The sequence below is a fragment of the Nansenia antarctica genome (genome assembly GCF_963989245.1).
Source record: "Nansenia antarctica genome assembly, chromosome: 7".
NCBI lineage: Eukaryota > Metazoa > Chordata > Actinopteri > Argentiniformes > Microstomatidae > Nansenia > Nansenia antarctica.
This window is the reverse complement of record NC_137677.1, coordinates 2,345,663-2,364,237: the sequence shown is the minus strand read 5'-3', so window position 1 is coordinate 2,364,237 and position 18,575 is coordinate 2,345,663. Positions and strand designations below refer to the sequence as shown.

The following is an 18,575-nucleotide window of genomic DNA, read 5'->3' as shown; positions in this document are numbered from 1 at the left end:
ATGGAGGAACTGGCCACCGAGAAGGAGGCTGAAGAAAGTCACCGCCAGGACAGCGTCAATCTGCTGACGTTCATCTTACTGCTGACCTTAACCATTCTCACTATCTGGCTTTTCAAACACAGGAGAGTGCGTTTCCTCCACGAGACCGGCTTGGCCATGATATACGGTGAGACCTGTCCTGCAAGACACACAACGCATTGCATGACAAACCCGAGATCAATGCAATCCCCCTATGATATGAATGATCCAAGCTTAGATATTCCAAAGCTCTTTTGCAGGCGATGTCATGTCATTGCTACGGTATGAATTCTGCATGCATGCATCAGCCATAGACATATGCATTGGTATCAACCCGTGTAGATCCAACGTCGTGATTATATTATAATATATAATGCGCCATAAATATGATTCGATAAATGATTCGATAAATGCGCACCTAATTGGTTATGGGGGGGGAGTCAGTGACATTTCTGTCATTTGCTGTTGTTGCGATTCACTGTGTTTGGATTGGACATCATCCATCACTCCCCTGCAAAGATACCATAACATAGAACATTGCATAGAACCAGTTCATATGTTGTCATGAAATTGCATGACACAGGGAGGTAAAATCAGTCTAAATCGCCTCCATAGTTGCTGTTGATTTACACAAGGAGTCTATGATGTCATGGTAGGTCCTACCGGAGTTCAGTCATTCATTCTCCAAAGCAGATCGCAGATACAATAAATGGCAATAGTGTGGCGCAATACTGTACTGTACTATCACGTGAACACTTTAGGTCACCTGGTTGCTTTTGGGCCTTCACTGTCTGTGCCATGTTGAGACATCAATCAAGACATGTCACCTTCAGTCAACATGAAGCTTAACACTAGAACAGCCATGAGGGGTAATTTGGGGTCCCCTGTGAGTAAAGAAAAATGTTATGTCTTTGCACTCGATCAAATTTCAGGACCCTCCTTTCATGACTTGTCCTAGATATGTGCGTTCTACCTCCCAGTATCCTTACATTTTCAAAAATCACATCAGGATAAGATAGTATGAAGCTATTTTGCTGTTTTTCTGTGTAGGAAGCAGGCTAATTTACAAGTGGCCAACTAGTGGTCGTTGTGTGTAAATGGCAGCTTGAGCATTGTAAAGAGCTCTTTTAGTAGGTAAAAAGGCACGGCTGTTCTAGTGTTAACCACAGTCTAACCGTAGTCTAACCATAGCCTGAACCTCCCCAGTCTAACCATAGTCTAACCATAGTCTAACCATAGTCTGACCATAGTCTGACCATAGTCTGACCATAGTCTGACCATAGTCTGAACCATAGTCTGAACCATAGTCTAACCATAGTCTGACCATAGTCTGACCATAGTCTGACCATAGTCTAACCATAGTCTAACCATAGTCTAACCATAGTCTGACCATAGTCTGACCATAGTCTGACCATAGTCTAACCACAGTCTAACCATAGTCTGACCATAGTCTAACCATAGTCTAACCATAGTCTAACCATAGTCTAACCATAGTCTAACCATAGTCTAACCACAGTCTAACCACAGTCTAACCGTAGTCTGACCATAGTCTAACCGTAGTCTAACTGTAGTCTGACCATAGTCTGTCTAACCACAGTCTAACCACAGTCTAACCATAGTCTGACCATAGTCTGACCATAGTCTGACCCTAGTCTAACCATAGTCTGACCATAGTCTAACCATAGTCTAACCACAGTCTGAACCATAGTCTAACCGTAGTCTGACCACAGTCTAACCATAGTCTGACCATAGTCTGAATCCCCCCAGTCTAACCATAGTCTAACCATAGTCTGAACTCCCCATAAACAAGTCTACTGTCCTGAGCACTGACTTCCCTGTAATGGAGCCTAATAGAGAATCAAACAGCTCTCAAGGCAGAAATAGTTTGTATCTAGTCCCTGATACGCTTCCCTGGTTTATATTAATTGATTTAACCTTTTAATGAATACAAATGTGTTCCTTTGGAAGTTTTTGGCTGTTTAACAACCATGTTTGTTGGGGACTGAGAGGTTCAAATGGCTTTTCTTCCTCGAAAACAGCAGACACATAACCAAGACAGTGCTACGATGACTCATGTTATTACGGTATCTTACATAGACTGATGTTACAATACTTTACGGAGCCCCCCTGGGGTCACGTGGTATCAAAAAAATATTTGATGTGTGAATCCGTTCCCTCAATTTAGTAATTCGTTCCCTCAGTTTAGTAATTCGTTAGGGTTATGGGTAGGGTTAGGGTTAGGCCTACGAGCCAGAACGATCGCAAGGATTCTAACCCTAACCCTAACCCCAATCCTTGCGATCGTTCTGGCTCGTAACCATAACCCTAACAAATTACTAAACCGAGGGAACTAATTACTAAACAGAGGGAACGGATTCACACATCAAATATTTTTTTTCTACCACGTGACCCCAGGGGGGCTCTGTAATACTTACCTTTTCTCACTTCTCTGCTCCTTGGTTTTCAAGCTGTACACTTGTTCTTCTAATGAGAATCAGGCATGGCACCAGGCTAGATGAGAGGACACCAGGCAGGTAGGAGAACAGAGAAGTCTGCTAGTGTGTGGTCAAGTTTGAGGAAGCCACATCTCCCTGCCCTGTGCAAACGATTCTCTCTGCTTCTGTGAACGACCCGTCTTACCATTATGTTGTCTTTATTTGTTAACCAGAGAATAGTGATGAGGGTATAGACGTTGCTTTTCTCCAGCCCTTCTGGACTGTTTTTTTCTTATCAGCTGGGCCTGTTTTATTTGTACTTTTATGTAGACCAATTCTGGCCAACATGCTAGATCTTAAAAGGCCAACCAATAGGCTATATTGTCCAGACAACAATACTGCAGAAAGCCTGCCCTGTTGAAGGAACCCTGTGCTTTGATCATTTAATAATATGTTTGGGGCGGCTGTGGCGCAGGAGGTAGAGCCGCCGTCTAATGATCACAAGGTTGGCAGATCGGCGGTTCGAGACCCGGCTGGCCAGTGGCCACATGTTGAAGTGTCCTTGGGCAAGACCCTGAACCCCAAAATTGCTCACGGTGAGCGGGCCGGCGCCTTGCATGGTAGCTTGCCGCCATTGGTGTGTGAATGTGTGTGTGAATGGGTGAATGAGAGGCCGTTGTAAAGCGCTTTGGAGCAGAAAAAAAGGTGCTATATAAGTGCAGTCCATTTACCATTTCTTTGATCATGTAATAACATGCAGCAAGGTGTATAGTAGTCAGCCCAGTATTCTGCGTAATCAAGGCAAATGGAAAGCTTTTTCTGCTGCCTCGTATGCTATGTATGTACACTTACAGTGACAGCAATCAACTAGTGCTCTCTTTTAAACGGAACTCAAACCAAAAAAACAGTTTTAAAACCAAATCTCAATTCAGCTCCAAATGGATCTTGCCTGGTATTTGGTCAAAATGCCACCCCATCATTCTTTAAGCAAGTGTATAAACTATCGTCTGTGTAGTATGACAGCACACTGTTGAATACATTTATGTATGATGTTGTGTAGGATGATTAACACATTCTCAGTGATAGTTTAGTGTTCCTATCTGGTATATAATATGATAGTTTAGTGTTAATCTGGTATATGATATGATAGTTTAGTGTTAATCTGGTATCCCATCATGCCTCTCTGGTTTAGTAGGCTAAGTGATTCCAGCTGGGAGTGACCAAGCAGATAAAACAGGTTGTCTTCTTTGCGTAGTCTCTGTGTCTCCCTCTCTTTGAGATGCGCTGCACACAGCTACACACAGCTACACACAGCTACACACAGCTACACAAAGCTCCAGCTGGTCGTCTGAGAGGACGGATGCAGCCTCCAATGTGCTGCTGGGAAATGACTATGTTGTAAAGTACCAAGAAACCAAAGGTTAACAGTGTTCTGCAGGGAAATGAGTGTAAGTTACTGGTTTTGTGTATGGCAAAGTACATCTCTCTCTCTCGCTCTCTCTCAGCTCACACTAAGTGTTTATATTATATAGGTTTTTTCAAACCTCAAAGATTAATGAATTTAGCACAGGGTAAGTATTATGTGGGCGGAGGGCATTTGTTGGCGTGATAACTCTTAATCTCAGTTAGCGGGGCTCTTAAAGGGCTTCAAATGTCAATGAGATGAGGCAGCATTTCCATTTCCTCAGGAAAAGGCCTAAGAGAGACAGTCATTTGTTGTCACCCGTCAGTTCAGTATTGTAACCCCTGCAGTAGCCAGAGATAGAATAACATAATATTAGTTTCTTGTGTTACCACCAGTCACTATTGCCAGGTCTGCCTGTCTGTCCTTGTCCACCTGGTCTCAGTCACCTGTCTGCAGTTACAGCAAAGATTAAACTATGAGGGGAGCTTAGGTGGCGTAACGGGTTAAGCGTCGACCACGTAACCGCAGGGTTCCCGGTTCGAATCCGGCCGTGGACATATCTTGCATGTCATCTCTACTCTCTCTCTCTCTCTCTCTCTCTCTCTCTCTCTCTCTCTCTCTCTCTCTCTCTCTCTCTCTCTCTCTCTCTCTCTCTCTCACACCCTCTCTCACACCCATCCTTCCTGTCAAAATCTCTACTGTCTCTATCAATAAATAGAGTCTCTATCAAAAAATAACTTTTAAAAAACATGTGGGTTTTTCCATGGGTGTGTGCACGTTCTCTAGTTTCATAGTGCTGTTAGACGGTTGGTCGTACTCACAGGTGCTTTCCTGACACTACATTGCTCTTTGTTCCACATTTAATTTAGCCTAGTATTTGTTTTGTGATTTTAAGCCTACGGTCCTCCCCCACACGCCATTCATCATTCAACTCTGTGTGTCCTAGTCATCTGTGGTTAAGGTTAACTGGTGAAACCTTTGCAATGCATCCAGTCAGTCAGCACTAATAACGTCATTTACACATATCTTTAAATGTGCCGTGTGTGTGTGTGTGTGTGTTACAGTATGGGTTTGTGTGTGTGTGTGTGTGTTACAGTTTGTGTGTGTGTGTGTGTTACAGTATGGGTTTGTGTGTGTGTGTGTGTGTGTGTGTGTTACAGTAGGGGTTTGTGTGTGTGTGTGTGTGTGTGTGTGTTACAGTATGGGTTTGTGTGTGTGTGTGTGTGTGTGTGTGTGTGTTACAGTGTGTGTGTGTGTGTGTGTCCTGTAGTCCCTGCAGTTACCCCATGGTGCTTGTAGTAAATGCGGTGCAGCAGTCTGGCCCGTCTCCTCCACATGACTACTGTCTTACCAGAGGATTTATGTTCTGGAACTGGCTTTCATTTTCCTTAGATTTAGCTCTGTCTCTCTCTCTCTCTCTCTCTCTCTCTCTCTCTCTCTCTCTCTCTCTCTCTCTCTCTCTCTCTCTCTCTCTCTCTCTTCTCTGTCTCTGTCTCTGTCTCTGTCTCTGTCTCTGTCTCTGTCTCTGTCTCTGTCTCTGTCTCTGTCTCTGTCTCTGTCTCTGTCTCTCTCTCTCTCTCTCTCTCTCTCTCTGTCTCTCTTTCTCTCTCTCTCTCTCTGTTCTCTCTCTCTCTCTCTCTCTCTCTCTCTCTCTGTGTGTCTCTCTCTCTCTCTCTCTGTTCTCTCTCTCTCTCTGTTCTCTCTCTCTCTCTCTCTCTCTCTCTCTCTCTCTCTCTCTCCCTCCCCCTCCCCCCTTCATGCTCTACCACCCTGCCTCCTCCATTGCTTTGGAACTGCCTGATCCTTTTCTCTTGTGAGCATTTCTAGTGGATTATATATATTTTTTTACACTCTTGACTGTGTACAAGACAGTCTTGCAGAGAGTAGCATAAGCAAGGGTGGCGGACAGTGAGAGGCGGCTGATGTTTCAGCCTGTGCTGGTGATTGGAAGATGCTGTGAGATATGAGGAGCTAGTGTGTGTATAAGATCCTTATGGTTGATTTAACTGATCGTGAGCTTAGAATGATAAGGTTCTATCTCCGTTTAGCGTAGTTCAGAGATATTGAGTGTCAAAGTTTTTACATTCCGTTATGTTCTGTGAGATGGAACCTTTGTGTTTTTATTAATTACTAACTAAAAAATAACACCACACAGGCATTACTAAACACCTAATGGATCAGATTATGTAAAAAACTCAATTTTGACCAAAAATGGAGATAGAACCTTATAATTCTAACGTCACGTGATGCTGCTCTAATTCAGAGATGAACAATATAGAAATGTACTCCACGTTGTATGCCATTGATATGGTCATGCACAGAGAAGGTTTCCATAAAGCAGGCATAAATAGACTTATAATAATTCACAGTATCTGTAATGTGTGTGTGTTTCTCTCTCCTGTTGCTCAGGGTTGTTGGTGGGCGTGATCCTGCGTTACGGCATCCCCGCCACCAGCTACCACAACAAGACCCCCCCGAGCTGCGTCCTGAAGGAAGGGCCTGTCAGCACGCTGCTGCTCAACGTTAGCGGGAAGTTCTTTGAGTACACGCTGAAAGGGGAGATCAACTCTCGGGAGATCCACAACGTGGAGCAGAATGACATGCTGCGCAAGGTACCAGTCTCTCCCCCAGCCACCTCTCTCTTTCAGGGCTTTTGTAAAACATGTAACCCAATCTACCTGCATATTGTCTAAACCAGGGGTGTCAAAGTCATTTTGGCCCAGGTGCCAGGTGCCCAGGGGTCTTTTCCAATGTCTTGAGGGCCACACACGTTGTGTTTTGTTTACATTTGATCAGTAGTAGCAAGCTAGCAATGTTCATATCCCTTGGTACAAACTGATCTAAAATGTATTCTGTTATTTCATTGGACAATTTGTTGTGTGGGAACTAGACACACTAGACACACTAGGTCTCTCATCAAACTGTACATGACTGGAGAAACAATTATCAAACAATGTACAGGTCAATGTACATGTTAAACAAATTATTTATAATAGTTGCATTATCATTCCTACACAGGTTGTATGTGTTTTTAGCTGTTATGTTTTGTCATTCAATAATGTTTTTAATCAAATACATTTATTATTATTATTATTTATTTTTTAAAATAAAAATCGAAACGTGAGAGCCCTAGTCTGAAGGCATGACATTAGAAGAGATATGGTATAACTGCTATCATTTTAGTCTCTATATCCTTGTATTGTATATAATCTACCTGATGTCTGTTATTATACCTTTACTCAGCTACTTTATCAGTGTTGTTAGGGTGGGGATTCCTTCTTGACCTTCATAAGTTGCCGGTGTGTCACTAGTTGTGTTACTAGGGTTTACATTTTTTTATGATGGTTTCTTTTTATCTCAAGATATTCATACATGTCTTTCAATTCATTTCGCAGGTTACCTTTGACCCTGAAGTATTCTTTAATATATTGCTACCTCCAATCATTTTCCATGCTGGATATAGTCTAAAAAAGGTAAGTCAACTGTGCATCTTTCTCCATATAGAAGCAGTGTTTTGTTTTTATGATAAAAGGATAATTAGCATGATGACTCAATTGCAACCTGAGCCTGGGTCACATATGCTGTGCATGAGTGGGGTCGGGTTGGGTGAGTCTGCTGCCAAAACAAGCCGTCTCATTGGACAGAGGGGTGGCTGAGAAAAGCTCTCATTGGTCAGGCTGTAAGAGCATTGACTGTACTGAGAAGGAACAGCTCTTTGGGGAGGAAAGCCAGACCAGTTGTATTTCACTTCCTGTCTTAGGTTACCGTAGTACACTGCCAATATGCTGCCATTGTTTCGTTAACGACCGTGGGGGGTGAATGCATATGTTCATTGTGACACTTCCATCCTAGCACATGACTTATACTTACGAATATACATCTTGAAACAATGTTCTGTTCTATTGTTATCATGATGATGTTCTTTGAATAATGTTTTAAAGCATTTCGTTTTGCAGTTACTGTTTGTTTGAAGTAGGCTATATGTCTTCATATATGTCTGGTTCACAAACCACCGCTCAGTGGTGTAGTTTAGTGATACGCAGGACTACGCCGTATACCCACTAGGAAAGGCCAAGGATTTCCATATACCCACTTAAGAATGTGTGAGGATACGTAACGGCGTTTTGTGACAGAACTTTCACACTTTCATTCATAAAATTCACCCCGTCTGTGTTACGAAGCACTTGAATTTTGGACCCATTGGGACTGACTATAGCGTCATATACCATCAAAGGGGGGAGATGCCACATGAAATATGTCAAAATGCAGCACTATCATGCACAGATCAGCCTTATAACATGTAATGTTAGATATATATATATAACGTTAGACAGGGAGCGCAGATTTATTTTTATGGGGTTCCAAAATGAACGATATGAGGCTGGGAGGGGAAAATCACAGTATACCCACTAGAAACAACTACACTACACCACTGCCACCGCTCCCACCATTACACACGGCTGGGAGATTGACAGCCCAGTGTTTAGGTGTGTATTTATTGCTTATTGGCTTATCTTGACCCTGAAATTAGGGATGGTACGAGAAGTTGATAATACGTATTATCAGATACGGCATTACATCTTGGTTTGGTAACCTATCTGTAAAACTAAGGTCCAAACTGGTCCGACTGATACAGACTGCATGGAAGATCATAGGGGTGAAAGACCACTCATCCCTGCAGTCTATTTTTGAACAGGCTACTCTCAGACAGGCTAGTAGAATTCTCATGAATCCCTCCCATGTCCTACATGCAGAGTATGAACTGCTGCCCTCTGGGAGGAGGTTCAGAGTCCCCCGCGCTAGATTAAATAGATTTAAAAATTCTTTTATTCCCGTTTCTGTTAAACTTTTAAACTGCACCAGATGAATGTAACTTATCTTGCTTATCATTTTATTTCCACTCTTGTTTTAATCAGGTCTGCCTTCTGTTTGTGTGCTAATATCCTGTATTGTCTGTTGCTCTTTGTTGGCTGCTGTGGGGTGTAAGCCCAATACAAATTTCCCAGTGATGGGACAATAAAGTGACTCTTGACTCTTGACTTGACTTGTCCCTGTCTGTCTGTGAGTTCTGACCAGTGGCTAAGAGAGAGAACGCATGATTCTATCCTCTGTATAGAGTTGTAATAGAGCCCTGAGAAAAGCACGTTATGTCACAGGACCAGGAATGGTGCATGTGGATAACGCATAGTTTGGAGGATTTAAACGTCTGTACGTTTTTTCAGTTGGTAACAATCAAACTAATTGTGTTTCGGGCCCCTTGAGATTCTGCTACCCCCTCCAAGTGCTCACGATGTCTCACTATCAACAAAGTTTAACCTTTGTAGGCTTGTCTTGGCTTGACAGTTTGTTTGTATAGTAGGTGCATATTGCTTTCTATCTATGTGTAGAAGTGAAGAGACAGAGCCTGATGGATTCCAGAGATTTCATGTCGAATTACACAACTGCTGAGTCAGTAATGGGCCCTCAGGAAACGGGGGAGGGGGGGGGAATCATGTCCGCCCAAAAGAGAAATGCAGTACGTTGTTTTCTCCCTCTGGTGTGGTCATGTGATGTGATTTGTCACTAGCGGTGTTTACTTTAGCCTACTGTTAGCCTACTGTTGTGTGTTTTATTTTATTCTGCCTTTGTGGTAACTGGTATGGTTGCCCGGTGGTTAGGGCTCACACTAAAGAAGAGAAATGTATTCATTGAATAATTAATCTGAGCCTACTAATATTTCTTGCCTCCACTTCTGTTCACATAAGTGAACAGTTATGAGTTATGAACCACAGAGAGAGCATGAGACGTGGAGCTGAACAGAGTGCGGGTTAGGGTTCTGCACTAGCTCCCATGAGTCATTCTGTTTTCTTAAATGACTTGTCATTGTCCCATGAGGCTGAGGGTGTGTTTGTTTAGTGACTCGGCCACCCGTGTCTGCAGGAGACCCAGGGGACGCGCTCCCGTTGAGACGTGAAGGGTCAATGAGTAGACGACCATTATGTCCTACAAGCACAATTAGAGGAATTACTGAATAACTAAAAGGGAAGCTATCTCTCTCAGTGTGGACCTTCACTTCTGACTTGTTCTCTGATACTGTGGTGCAGTTTGTAGAGGATCCAAATGGCACAACGTTTATACTTTATACCATAACTATTACTATGAGATATGAGCTATATGTCTTATGTATTATTATGTCCCCTCTCTTCTTCTTCCAGAGACACTTCTTCAGAAATCTGGGCTCCATCATAACGTATGCCTTCCTAGGAACTGCCATATCATGCTTTGTCATTGGGTGAGTTAGCTTCAGATGTTGATTTATGCACGGTCATACACAGACTTCAAAAGGGCAGTATTTTTTTCTGTTGCCATCCATTAAAATGTTCCCTACTGGGCAGATTGGTTTGATTAGATGTTTGTATTGAGGAAAAGGGGGTTCTTGGAATGTATTGGTCTGGAAAGACTAACCTACATTATTAAAGGCAAGCGAAAGACTTTGACAAGCTGTGGGAACCATACATGAAGAACATGTAGGATAGAATACTTTACAATAGTGGAGGAGAGTTTTGTTTTTGTATTGTTTTTTTATTCAATCCAAAATTGATGCAAGTTGTGTGTGTCTATGTTTGTGAACTTTGTTATTGTATGTTTCTCTTTCTTTGTCTTTTGTTGTTTTGTCTTTGATGTTGGTATATAAAAATGATAATAAAAATATTGTGAAATATTGTTTGTATTGATTGTGACTCCCGCGTCTCCTCAGGAACCTCATGTATGGAGTGGTTAAACTGATGCAGTTCGTAGGGCAGCTCACTGACAAGTTCTACTACACCGACTGTCTTTTCTTTGGAGCGATCATCTCCGCCACCGACCCAGGTACAGTACAGCGTCTGACCCCGCCACCACCACAACACCCACCTCATCCCAGAGTCCCTCCTCTCTAGGCCTCTAGTGCAGCTGGAATCATCTGCCACTAAATTAAACAGCAACATTTAATGAATCTGGTTTCCTATAATATTCTAACTTGGAACACATGATTGTGTGTGTGTGTGTGTGTGTGTGTGTGTGTGTGTCTGTGTCTGTGTGTGTGATTCTAGTGACGGTGCTGGCCATCTTCAATGAGCTCCATGCCGACGTGGACCTGTACGCACTGCTGTTTGGAGAGAGCGTCATGAACGACGCCGTGGCCATCGTCCTCTCCTCGTAAGTCCCGGCTGTCTTCTGTCTTTTTTTGTGATCGATTTTTTATTATTATTTCTTCAGGGAATGGTACATGGGAGTGGTAACATATAAATGAACAGAAAAGAAATAGAATAACAAAAATCCAGGAGAAATACAAAATTCCCATAAACCTTCCACCCCCCCCTTCCCCTTCCCCTTCCCAATCTACCTTTACCCCAACAGTTCCCCACCTCCCTCTCCTCCCACAAATGTCCCTCCCGCCAAATACCTCCAACCCACCCGCCCAATCACAGCCCCCCAGCCCCCCACCCCCTAACCTACAGGACCCTATGGAAGGAGCAAATAGATTAGCCTATAGTAGTGTCTTGAGAATGGTTATAGTTTGATCCCAGCAAGAAATATTGCCTGATGCCTGTTGGCTATCCAGTGTTCCATGCTGGCTATGTCTATATAGTCTAATATCCACCTCTGCGTGGTCAAGAAATGGGGTGACTTCCACCTGCAAGCTATAAGTCATTATCAACAAAAACAACCAAAAGAAAAAGCTACTGCTGTCATGTCTCAAATCTGTGTCAATTGCCATCAAGTCCTTTTCATCCATTTACTGTCCATCGGTGGTCCTAAAAGTCGTAACCTGTGAGTCAGTCTTTCCATAACATGGATTTCCCCCACTGTGTCTACCCATTGGGCCTGAGTAGGTAAGTCCTCCGTACCCCATTTCCTAGTGATAGCCTTTTTCCCCGCAACCACGAGTATCTTAAATAGATAAGAGTCTATCTCTATCTCGAGACTCTATCTCGAGGCTCTATCTCGAGGCTCTATCTCACGACTCTGTCTCACGACTCTATCTCAAGGCTCTCTCTCAAGACGCTATCTCCAGATTCTATCTCAAGATTCTATCTCAAGACGCTATCTCCAGATTCTATCTCAAGATTCTATCTCAAGACGCTATCTCCAGATTCTATCTCAAGATTCTATCTCAAGATTCTCTCTCAAGGCTCTATCTCACGACTCTATCTCACGACTCTATCTCACGACTCTATCTCACGACTCTATCTCACGACTCTATCTCAAGGCTCTATCTCACGACTATCTCAAGGCTCTATCTCAAGACTCTATCTCAAGATTCTATCTCAAGACTCTATCTCACGACTCTATCTCACGGCTCTATCTCAAGATTCTATCTCAAGACTCTATCTCAAGATTCTATCTCAAGATTCTATCTCACGACTCTGTCTCAAGATTCTATCTCAAGATTCTATCTCAAGATTCTATCTCACGACTCTATCTCAAGACGCTATCTCAAGGCTCTATCTCAAGGCTCTATCTCAAGGCTCTATCTCAAGATTCTATCTCAAGATTCTATCTCAAGACTCTCTCTCAAGGCTCTATCTCAAGACTCTCTCTCAAGACTCTATCTCAAGAGTCTATCTCACGGCTCTATCTCAAGATTCTATCTCAAGACGCTATCTCAAGACTCTAACTCAAGGCTCTATCTCAAGGCTCTATCTCAAGGCTCTATCTCAAGGCTCTATCTCAAGACGCTATCTCAAGACTCTATCTCAAGACGCTATCTCAAGACTCTATCTCAAGATTCTATCTCAAGATTCTGTCTCAAGGCTCTATCTCACGACTCTATCTCAAGATTCTATCTCACGACTCTATCTCGAGACTCTATCTCACGACTCTATCTCAAGATTCTATCTCACGACTCTATCTCACGACTCTATCTCACGACTCTATCTCACGACTCTATCTCACGACTCCATCTCAAGGCTCTATCTCAAGGCTCTATCTCAAAGCTCTATCTCACGACTCCATCTCAAGACTCTATCTCACGACTCTATCTCAAGGCTCTATCTCAAGGCTCTATCTCAAGGCTCTATCTCAAGACGCTATCTCAAGACGCTATCTCAAGACTCTATCTCAAGACGCTATCTCAAGACGCTATCTCAAGACGCTATCTCAAGGCTCTATCTCAAGACGCTATCTCAAGACTCTATCTCAAGACGCTATCTCAAGACTCTCTCTCAAGGCTCTATCTCAAGATTCTATCTCACGACTCTATCTCACGACTCTATCTCAAGGCTCTATCTCACGACTCTATCTCAAGACTCTATCTCAAGACTCTATCTCAAGATTCTCTCTCAAGACTCTATCTCAAGGCTCTATCTCAAGATTCTATCTCAAGATTCTATCTCACGATTCTATCTCACGACTCTATCTCACGACTCTATCTCACGACTCTATCTCACGACTCTATCTCACGACTCTATCTCACGACTCTATCTCAAGATTCTATCTCAAGGCTCTATCTCAAGATTCTATCTCAAGACTCTATCTCAAGACTCTATCTCAAGACTCTATCTCAAGACTCTATCTCAAGACTCTATCTCAAGACTCTATCTCAAGACTCTATCTCAAGACTCTATCTCAAGACTCTATCTCAAGATTCTGTCTCAAGACTCTATCTCAAGACTCTATCTCAAGACTCTATCTCAAGACTCTATCTCAAGGCTCTATCTCAAGATTCTATCTCACGACTCTATCTCAAGACTCTATCTCAAGGCTCTATCTCAAGGCTCTATCTCAAGACTCTATCTCAAGATTCTATCTCAAGATTCTATCTCAAGATTCTATCTCAAGATTCTATCTCAAGATTCTATCTCAAGATTCTATCTCACGACTCTATCTCACGACTCTATCTCACGATTCTATCTCACGACTCTATCTCAAGGCTCTATCTCAAGATTCTATCTCAAGATTCTATCTCACGATTCTATCTCACGATTCTATCTCAAGATTCTATCTCAAGATTCTATCTCAAGATTCTATCTCACGACTCTATCTCACGACTCTATCTCAAGATTCTATCTCAAGGCTCTATCTCACGACTCTATCTCACGACTCTATCTCACGACTCTATCTCACGACTCTATCTCACGACTCTATCTCAAGGCTCTATCTCACGACTCTATCTCACGACTCTATCTCAAGATTCTATCTCAAGATTCTATCTCAAGATTCTATCTCAAGATTCTATCTCAACACTCTATCTCAACACTCTGTCTCAACACTCTCTCATTCTCTGTGTAGTTACACAGACAGAGCAGCTTGTGGTTCATAGGAAATCTGTAACCCAGAATGTCTTGTGTGATCCCATGTATCTGCTGTCTCCTGTCAGAACCTCTGCCTGCAGCTTAGTCAGACTAACAGTCAGAATCCCGTCGTTCTCTCTGCGTCAGCAAGATTTCTGGGTTTCTGGGAAAGATTCCCAGTTCTTCCTCCTCTTTTTTCTTTCCCTCCCTTGTCATGTTGAAATTCTGCACTGAAGTGCGAGACAGAGAAGCACAGTGTTGCATCACTGATGTTGTTCATCAGGTGCAGCAGAGGAATGACGCTCTGCTGCCATCTACTGGACACTTTGTGAACACATCTGAGACTGGAAATCTATCTTGTAAAAGTCTGGGTTCTAGTTAGGATAAAACAGATTTAATGTTTCAAATATAAATCTTATGGAGTTACAGTTTTTCAGTGAGTCATGTTTCCATGAAACCTGTGGGATATATGTCTAGAGGGGGGGATGGTAAACTAAAGATGTTTGGACACATCGTGAGCTTAGAATGATAAGGTTCTATCTCTGTTTAGGGCAGTTCAGAGATATTGAGCGTCAAAGTTTTTACATTCCGTTATGTTTTGTGAGATGGAACCTTTGTATTTTATTAATTACTAACCCCCCCCCAAAAAATCTACATTTTAAAAATAACACCACACAGGCATTAATAAACACCTAATGGATCAGATTATGTAAAAAACTAAAAACTAAATTTTGACCAAAAATGGAGATAGAACCGTATAATTCTAACGTCACGACGTTTCCTTCTGTTTCAGGTCTATCGTGTCCTACCAGCCCGCCGGAGCGAACACGCACACGTTTGACGCCGCGGCCTTCTTCAAGTCGGTGGGCGTGTTCCTGGGGATCTTCAGCGGCTCCTTCGCCATGGGAGCTGTGACTGGCGTGGTCACCGCCCTCATATCCTTCCCTGACAGCCTCAGACACCGGCAGCTAAAGTCTCCATCCTAGTTGTTTTTACATTTTTAACGGGTCGGCTGTGGCTCAGGAGGTAGAGCCGCCGGCGTCTAATGATCACAAGGTTTTGCAGATCGGCGGTTCGAGCCCCGGCTGGCCACATGTCGAAGTGTCCTTGGGCAAGACACTGAACCCCAAATTGCTCCCAGTGAGCGGGCCGGCGCCTTGTCAGTGAGCTTGCCACCATGTGTGTGTGAATGTGTGTGTGAATGGGTGAATGAGAGGCTGTTGTAAAGCGCTTTGGATAAAGGCGCTATATAAGTGCAGTCCGTTTAAAGGATATGGCAACTGGAATAATCTGGAGAGGAGATGTCATCTGAATCTGTGGCTATCTAGCTGTTGTTTGTTCTTGTGTGCCTATGTGTGTGTGTGTGTCTGCTGGTGTGTATAACGGCGTCGCTCCTTAACTCTGCTCCACGTCACCAAGTTCACTAAGCTGCACTGCTTCCCCCTGCTGGAGACGGCCCTGTTCTTCCTGATGTCGTGGAGCACCTTCCTATTGGCTGAGGCATGCGGTTTCACAGGTCCGGCAGGGGGAAGTGGCTGTTGTGGGGGGGGGGCATTTGTGTGTGTGTGGAGGGGGGGGGGTGGCGTTTGTGTGTGTGTGTGTATGTGTGGAGGGGGGGGGGCGCGTGTGTGTGTGTGTGGAGGGGGGGGGGGGGGGGTTGATGAATGGTCAGGGTGGAGGGTGAGTATTGAGTATTGAGAAATACAACATGTCAATTGTGAATAATATGCGATCATCATTTCAGCTGATCCAGCTGCATTTAGGGAGTCAGTAAAACAGTTTTGGGGTATTCCAGAAATGCAGCAAAAAAAGAAAAGCACACAACCGTCACCAAAGCAATACAAACACGTGCGTGCGTGTCCCGTGTCCCGTGTCCTGTGTCCGTGGTTCTGGGTCTCTTTGTGATGGGTAGCCACCACTGTGTACTTTCCGACGTGTTGCTAGTGTGCTATGCTCAGACCGTCTCTGTGTTCTCCTCTCCTAGGTGTCGTGTCGGTCCTGTTCTGTGGGATCACTCAAGCCCACTACACCTACAACAACCTCTCGGAGGAGTCCACGAAGCGCACCAAGCAGGTAGGAGGATGGGTTCTGAAGACTCCCCCTCTCTCTACATCACTGGTCCCTCGCCCTGGTCTTATACTGTTCTGAATTGTAGCGCTATAATAGGTCAGATGGTGAATTGATCAGCCTGCTGTGACCTTAATCAGGGCTGTCTGGGGACGCTATGACAGACAACTCAGAGAGATCAGCTAGAGAGAGCAGGCTGTGTGGTACACTACAGTGTTATTGGAAATGTAGGAGAGGAAATGAGGGTGGGATGGCAAGCTGAGTTAAAAGAACTCCCGGTCCCCTATGTGCTTTTCATTCTGTGAGTGTTGTGGCACTGTGGCCTAAGATGTCCTGGTAACACAGACAGACACACCAGCAGCATTTAGGAGCCGGAAGGCCGTGGGGAAAAAGCTGTGTGCTTGTCGGGCCTTCACAGTCTTTAGTGACCGCAGCCTCCTGCCTGAGGGGAGCGGGGCGAAGAGACCGTGTCCTGGGTGTGCGGGGGCAGCCATGATCTTCCTGGCCCTCCCCAAAGCCCTACTTTTAAACAGGGCCTCAAGGGGGGGCAGGAACACAATGTTTCCCCATGCCTCAGTGTGAATGATTGGCAGTCAGCAAAGCTCCCTTGAGTTGAGGAGAGGAGGGTGTATTGATTGAACGTCATTAAGAGCCTTTTAACATTGTGCTGAAGGAGATCGAAGGCGATTCAACATCACCACTAGCCTCGTTAGCATGACTTGTGTACATGGATAATATGTTACGTTTTGTTGTCTCGTTGTTTTGTAATTGTCTGCTTCAGGGTATTAGTATAACTTGGGGTAGTGGTGGTCTAGTGGATAGTGAGTTGGACTTGTGATCGGAAGGTTGTGAGTTCAAATCCCGCCTGAAGCCACACCACTACTAGTGTGCCCTTGAGTAAGACACTTAGCCCTCAGCTACTCCAGGGGGGAATGTCCCTGTAATTCGTAATTGTAAATCGCTTTGGATTAAAAGCGTCTGCTAAATGGCAAAATTATAAAAATTATAACTTTCTTTTTTCCCCCCCAGCTCTTTGAAGTGCTCCACTTCCTGGCAGAGAACTTCATCTTCTCCTACATGGGCTTGGCTCTCTTCACCTTCCAGAACCACGTCTTCAGCCCCATCTTCATCGTGGGAGCTTTCGTATCCTTTCAACAGAGATATGGCACTGTTGTTACGTCACAGGTGTCGCCAGCATGGAGAGAGAGAGAGAGCCTGTGCTGATATATCGTGAGCTTAGAATGATAAGGTTCTATCTCCGTTTAGAATGATAAGGTTCTATCTCCGTTTAGAATGATAAGGTTCTATCTCCGTTTAGAATGAGAAGGTTCTATCTCCGTTTAGAATGATAAGGTTCTATCGCCGTTTAGAATGATAAGTTCTATCTCCGTTTAGAATGATAAGGTTCTATCTCCGTTTAGGGCAGTTCAGAGATATTGAGCGTCAAAGTTTTTACATTCCATTATGTTTTGTGAGATGGAACCTTTGTATTTTATGAATTACTAACTCAAAAAAGGTCAACATTTTAAAAATAACACCACACAGGCATTAATAAACACCTAATGGATCAGATTATGTAAAAAACTCAATTTTGACCAAAAATTGAGATAGAACCTTATAATTCTAACGTCACGATAATCTGCCTGTCTGTCTATCTGCCTGTCTGCCTGCCTGCCTGCTAGGCCCACTGCACCTGCCGTACAATGCTCCTGACCACAGCTGAATTTAGCACTTAAGCCTGAACTCAAAGTCCTTTTAAATCCCCTGAGCCTGGGTCCTAGCTTTGTTTACCTCAGACTCACCGTGGTAGCCAGCCAGCCAGCAGGGATGAACAGACAACCCACACCCATTGCATGCTGGGAAATCCTGTTGCTGTGCTGTTACACTTTCATGTTCTGTTGATGGCAGGGTTAATTTAGCCTTTTTAGTCACTTAGTCTTTGGTGTTTAGATGAAGATGCACACCAGTTCTAGTCACACCAAGTCACCTCCATGTTTCTTAGTTCCAGTCCAGTTCCAGTTGATGAAAACTGAAAACATTCCAGTGCAGTCTCAGTCCACAAAAACCCCAAAACATTTAAAGCTCGACTGAAATGTTTTGGGGTTTTTGTGTCCATTCAGCGTCCATAACAAACGCTATACTACAGAACATTATTCCAGACAGAGTATTCCTTCCCTTAACCATGTGCCGTCAATCAGCTTGCCATCTTTATAGGAAGGGCCTCCAACATCTACCCCCTCTCCTTCCTGCTCAACCTCGGCCGGAGGCACAAGATCAGAGGGAACTTCCAGCACATGATGATGTTTGCGGGTGCGTGGGGGGAAAGCCATAATGCTCATATCGCCCATGCTCTTTCATCATATCATCATATCAATACTTTGCTGTCTTGATATTGAT

General features: G+C 43.8%; 1 protein-coding gene across 3 annotated transcripts in view; it reads left to right on the top strand.

Moving 5' to 3' along the window:
- Positions 1-18,575, top strand: part of slc9a7 (solute carrier family 9 member 7) — a gene marked incomplete at its 5' end in the record, with an annotated part of 34,807 nt that continues 16,232 nt past the window's right edge. For all 3 annotated transcript variants that reach the window (XM_080536425.1, XM_080536423.1, XM_080536424.1), the window contains 11 exons: positions 1-166; positions 6,268-6,470; positions 7,254-7,331; positions 10,053-10,129; positions 10,595-10,707; positions 10,929-11,034; positions 14,905-15,046; positions 15,522-15,627; positions 16,096-16,184; positions 17,208-17,321; positions 18,377-18,488. In XM_080536425.1, coding sequence (XP_080392551.1) covers positions 1-166; positions 6,268-6,470; positions 7,254-7,331; positions 10,053-10,129; positions 10,595-10,707; positions 10,929-11,034; positions 14,905-15,046; positions 15,522-15,627; positions 16,096-16,184; positions 17,208-17,321; positions 18,377-18,488 — 1,306 coding nt within the window. The remainder of the gene's footprint in view (positions 167-6,267; positions 6,471-7,253; positions 7,332-10,052; positions 10,130-10,594; positions 10,708-10,928; positions 11,035-14,904; positions 15,047-15,521; positions 15,628-16,095; positions 16,185-17,207; positions 17,322-18,376; positions 18,489-18,575) is intronic.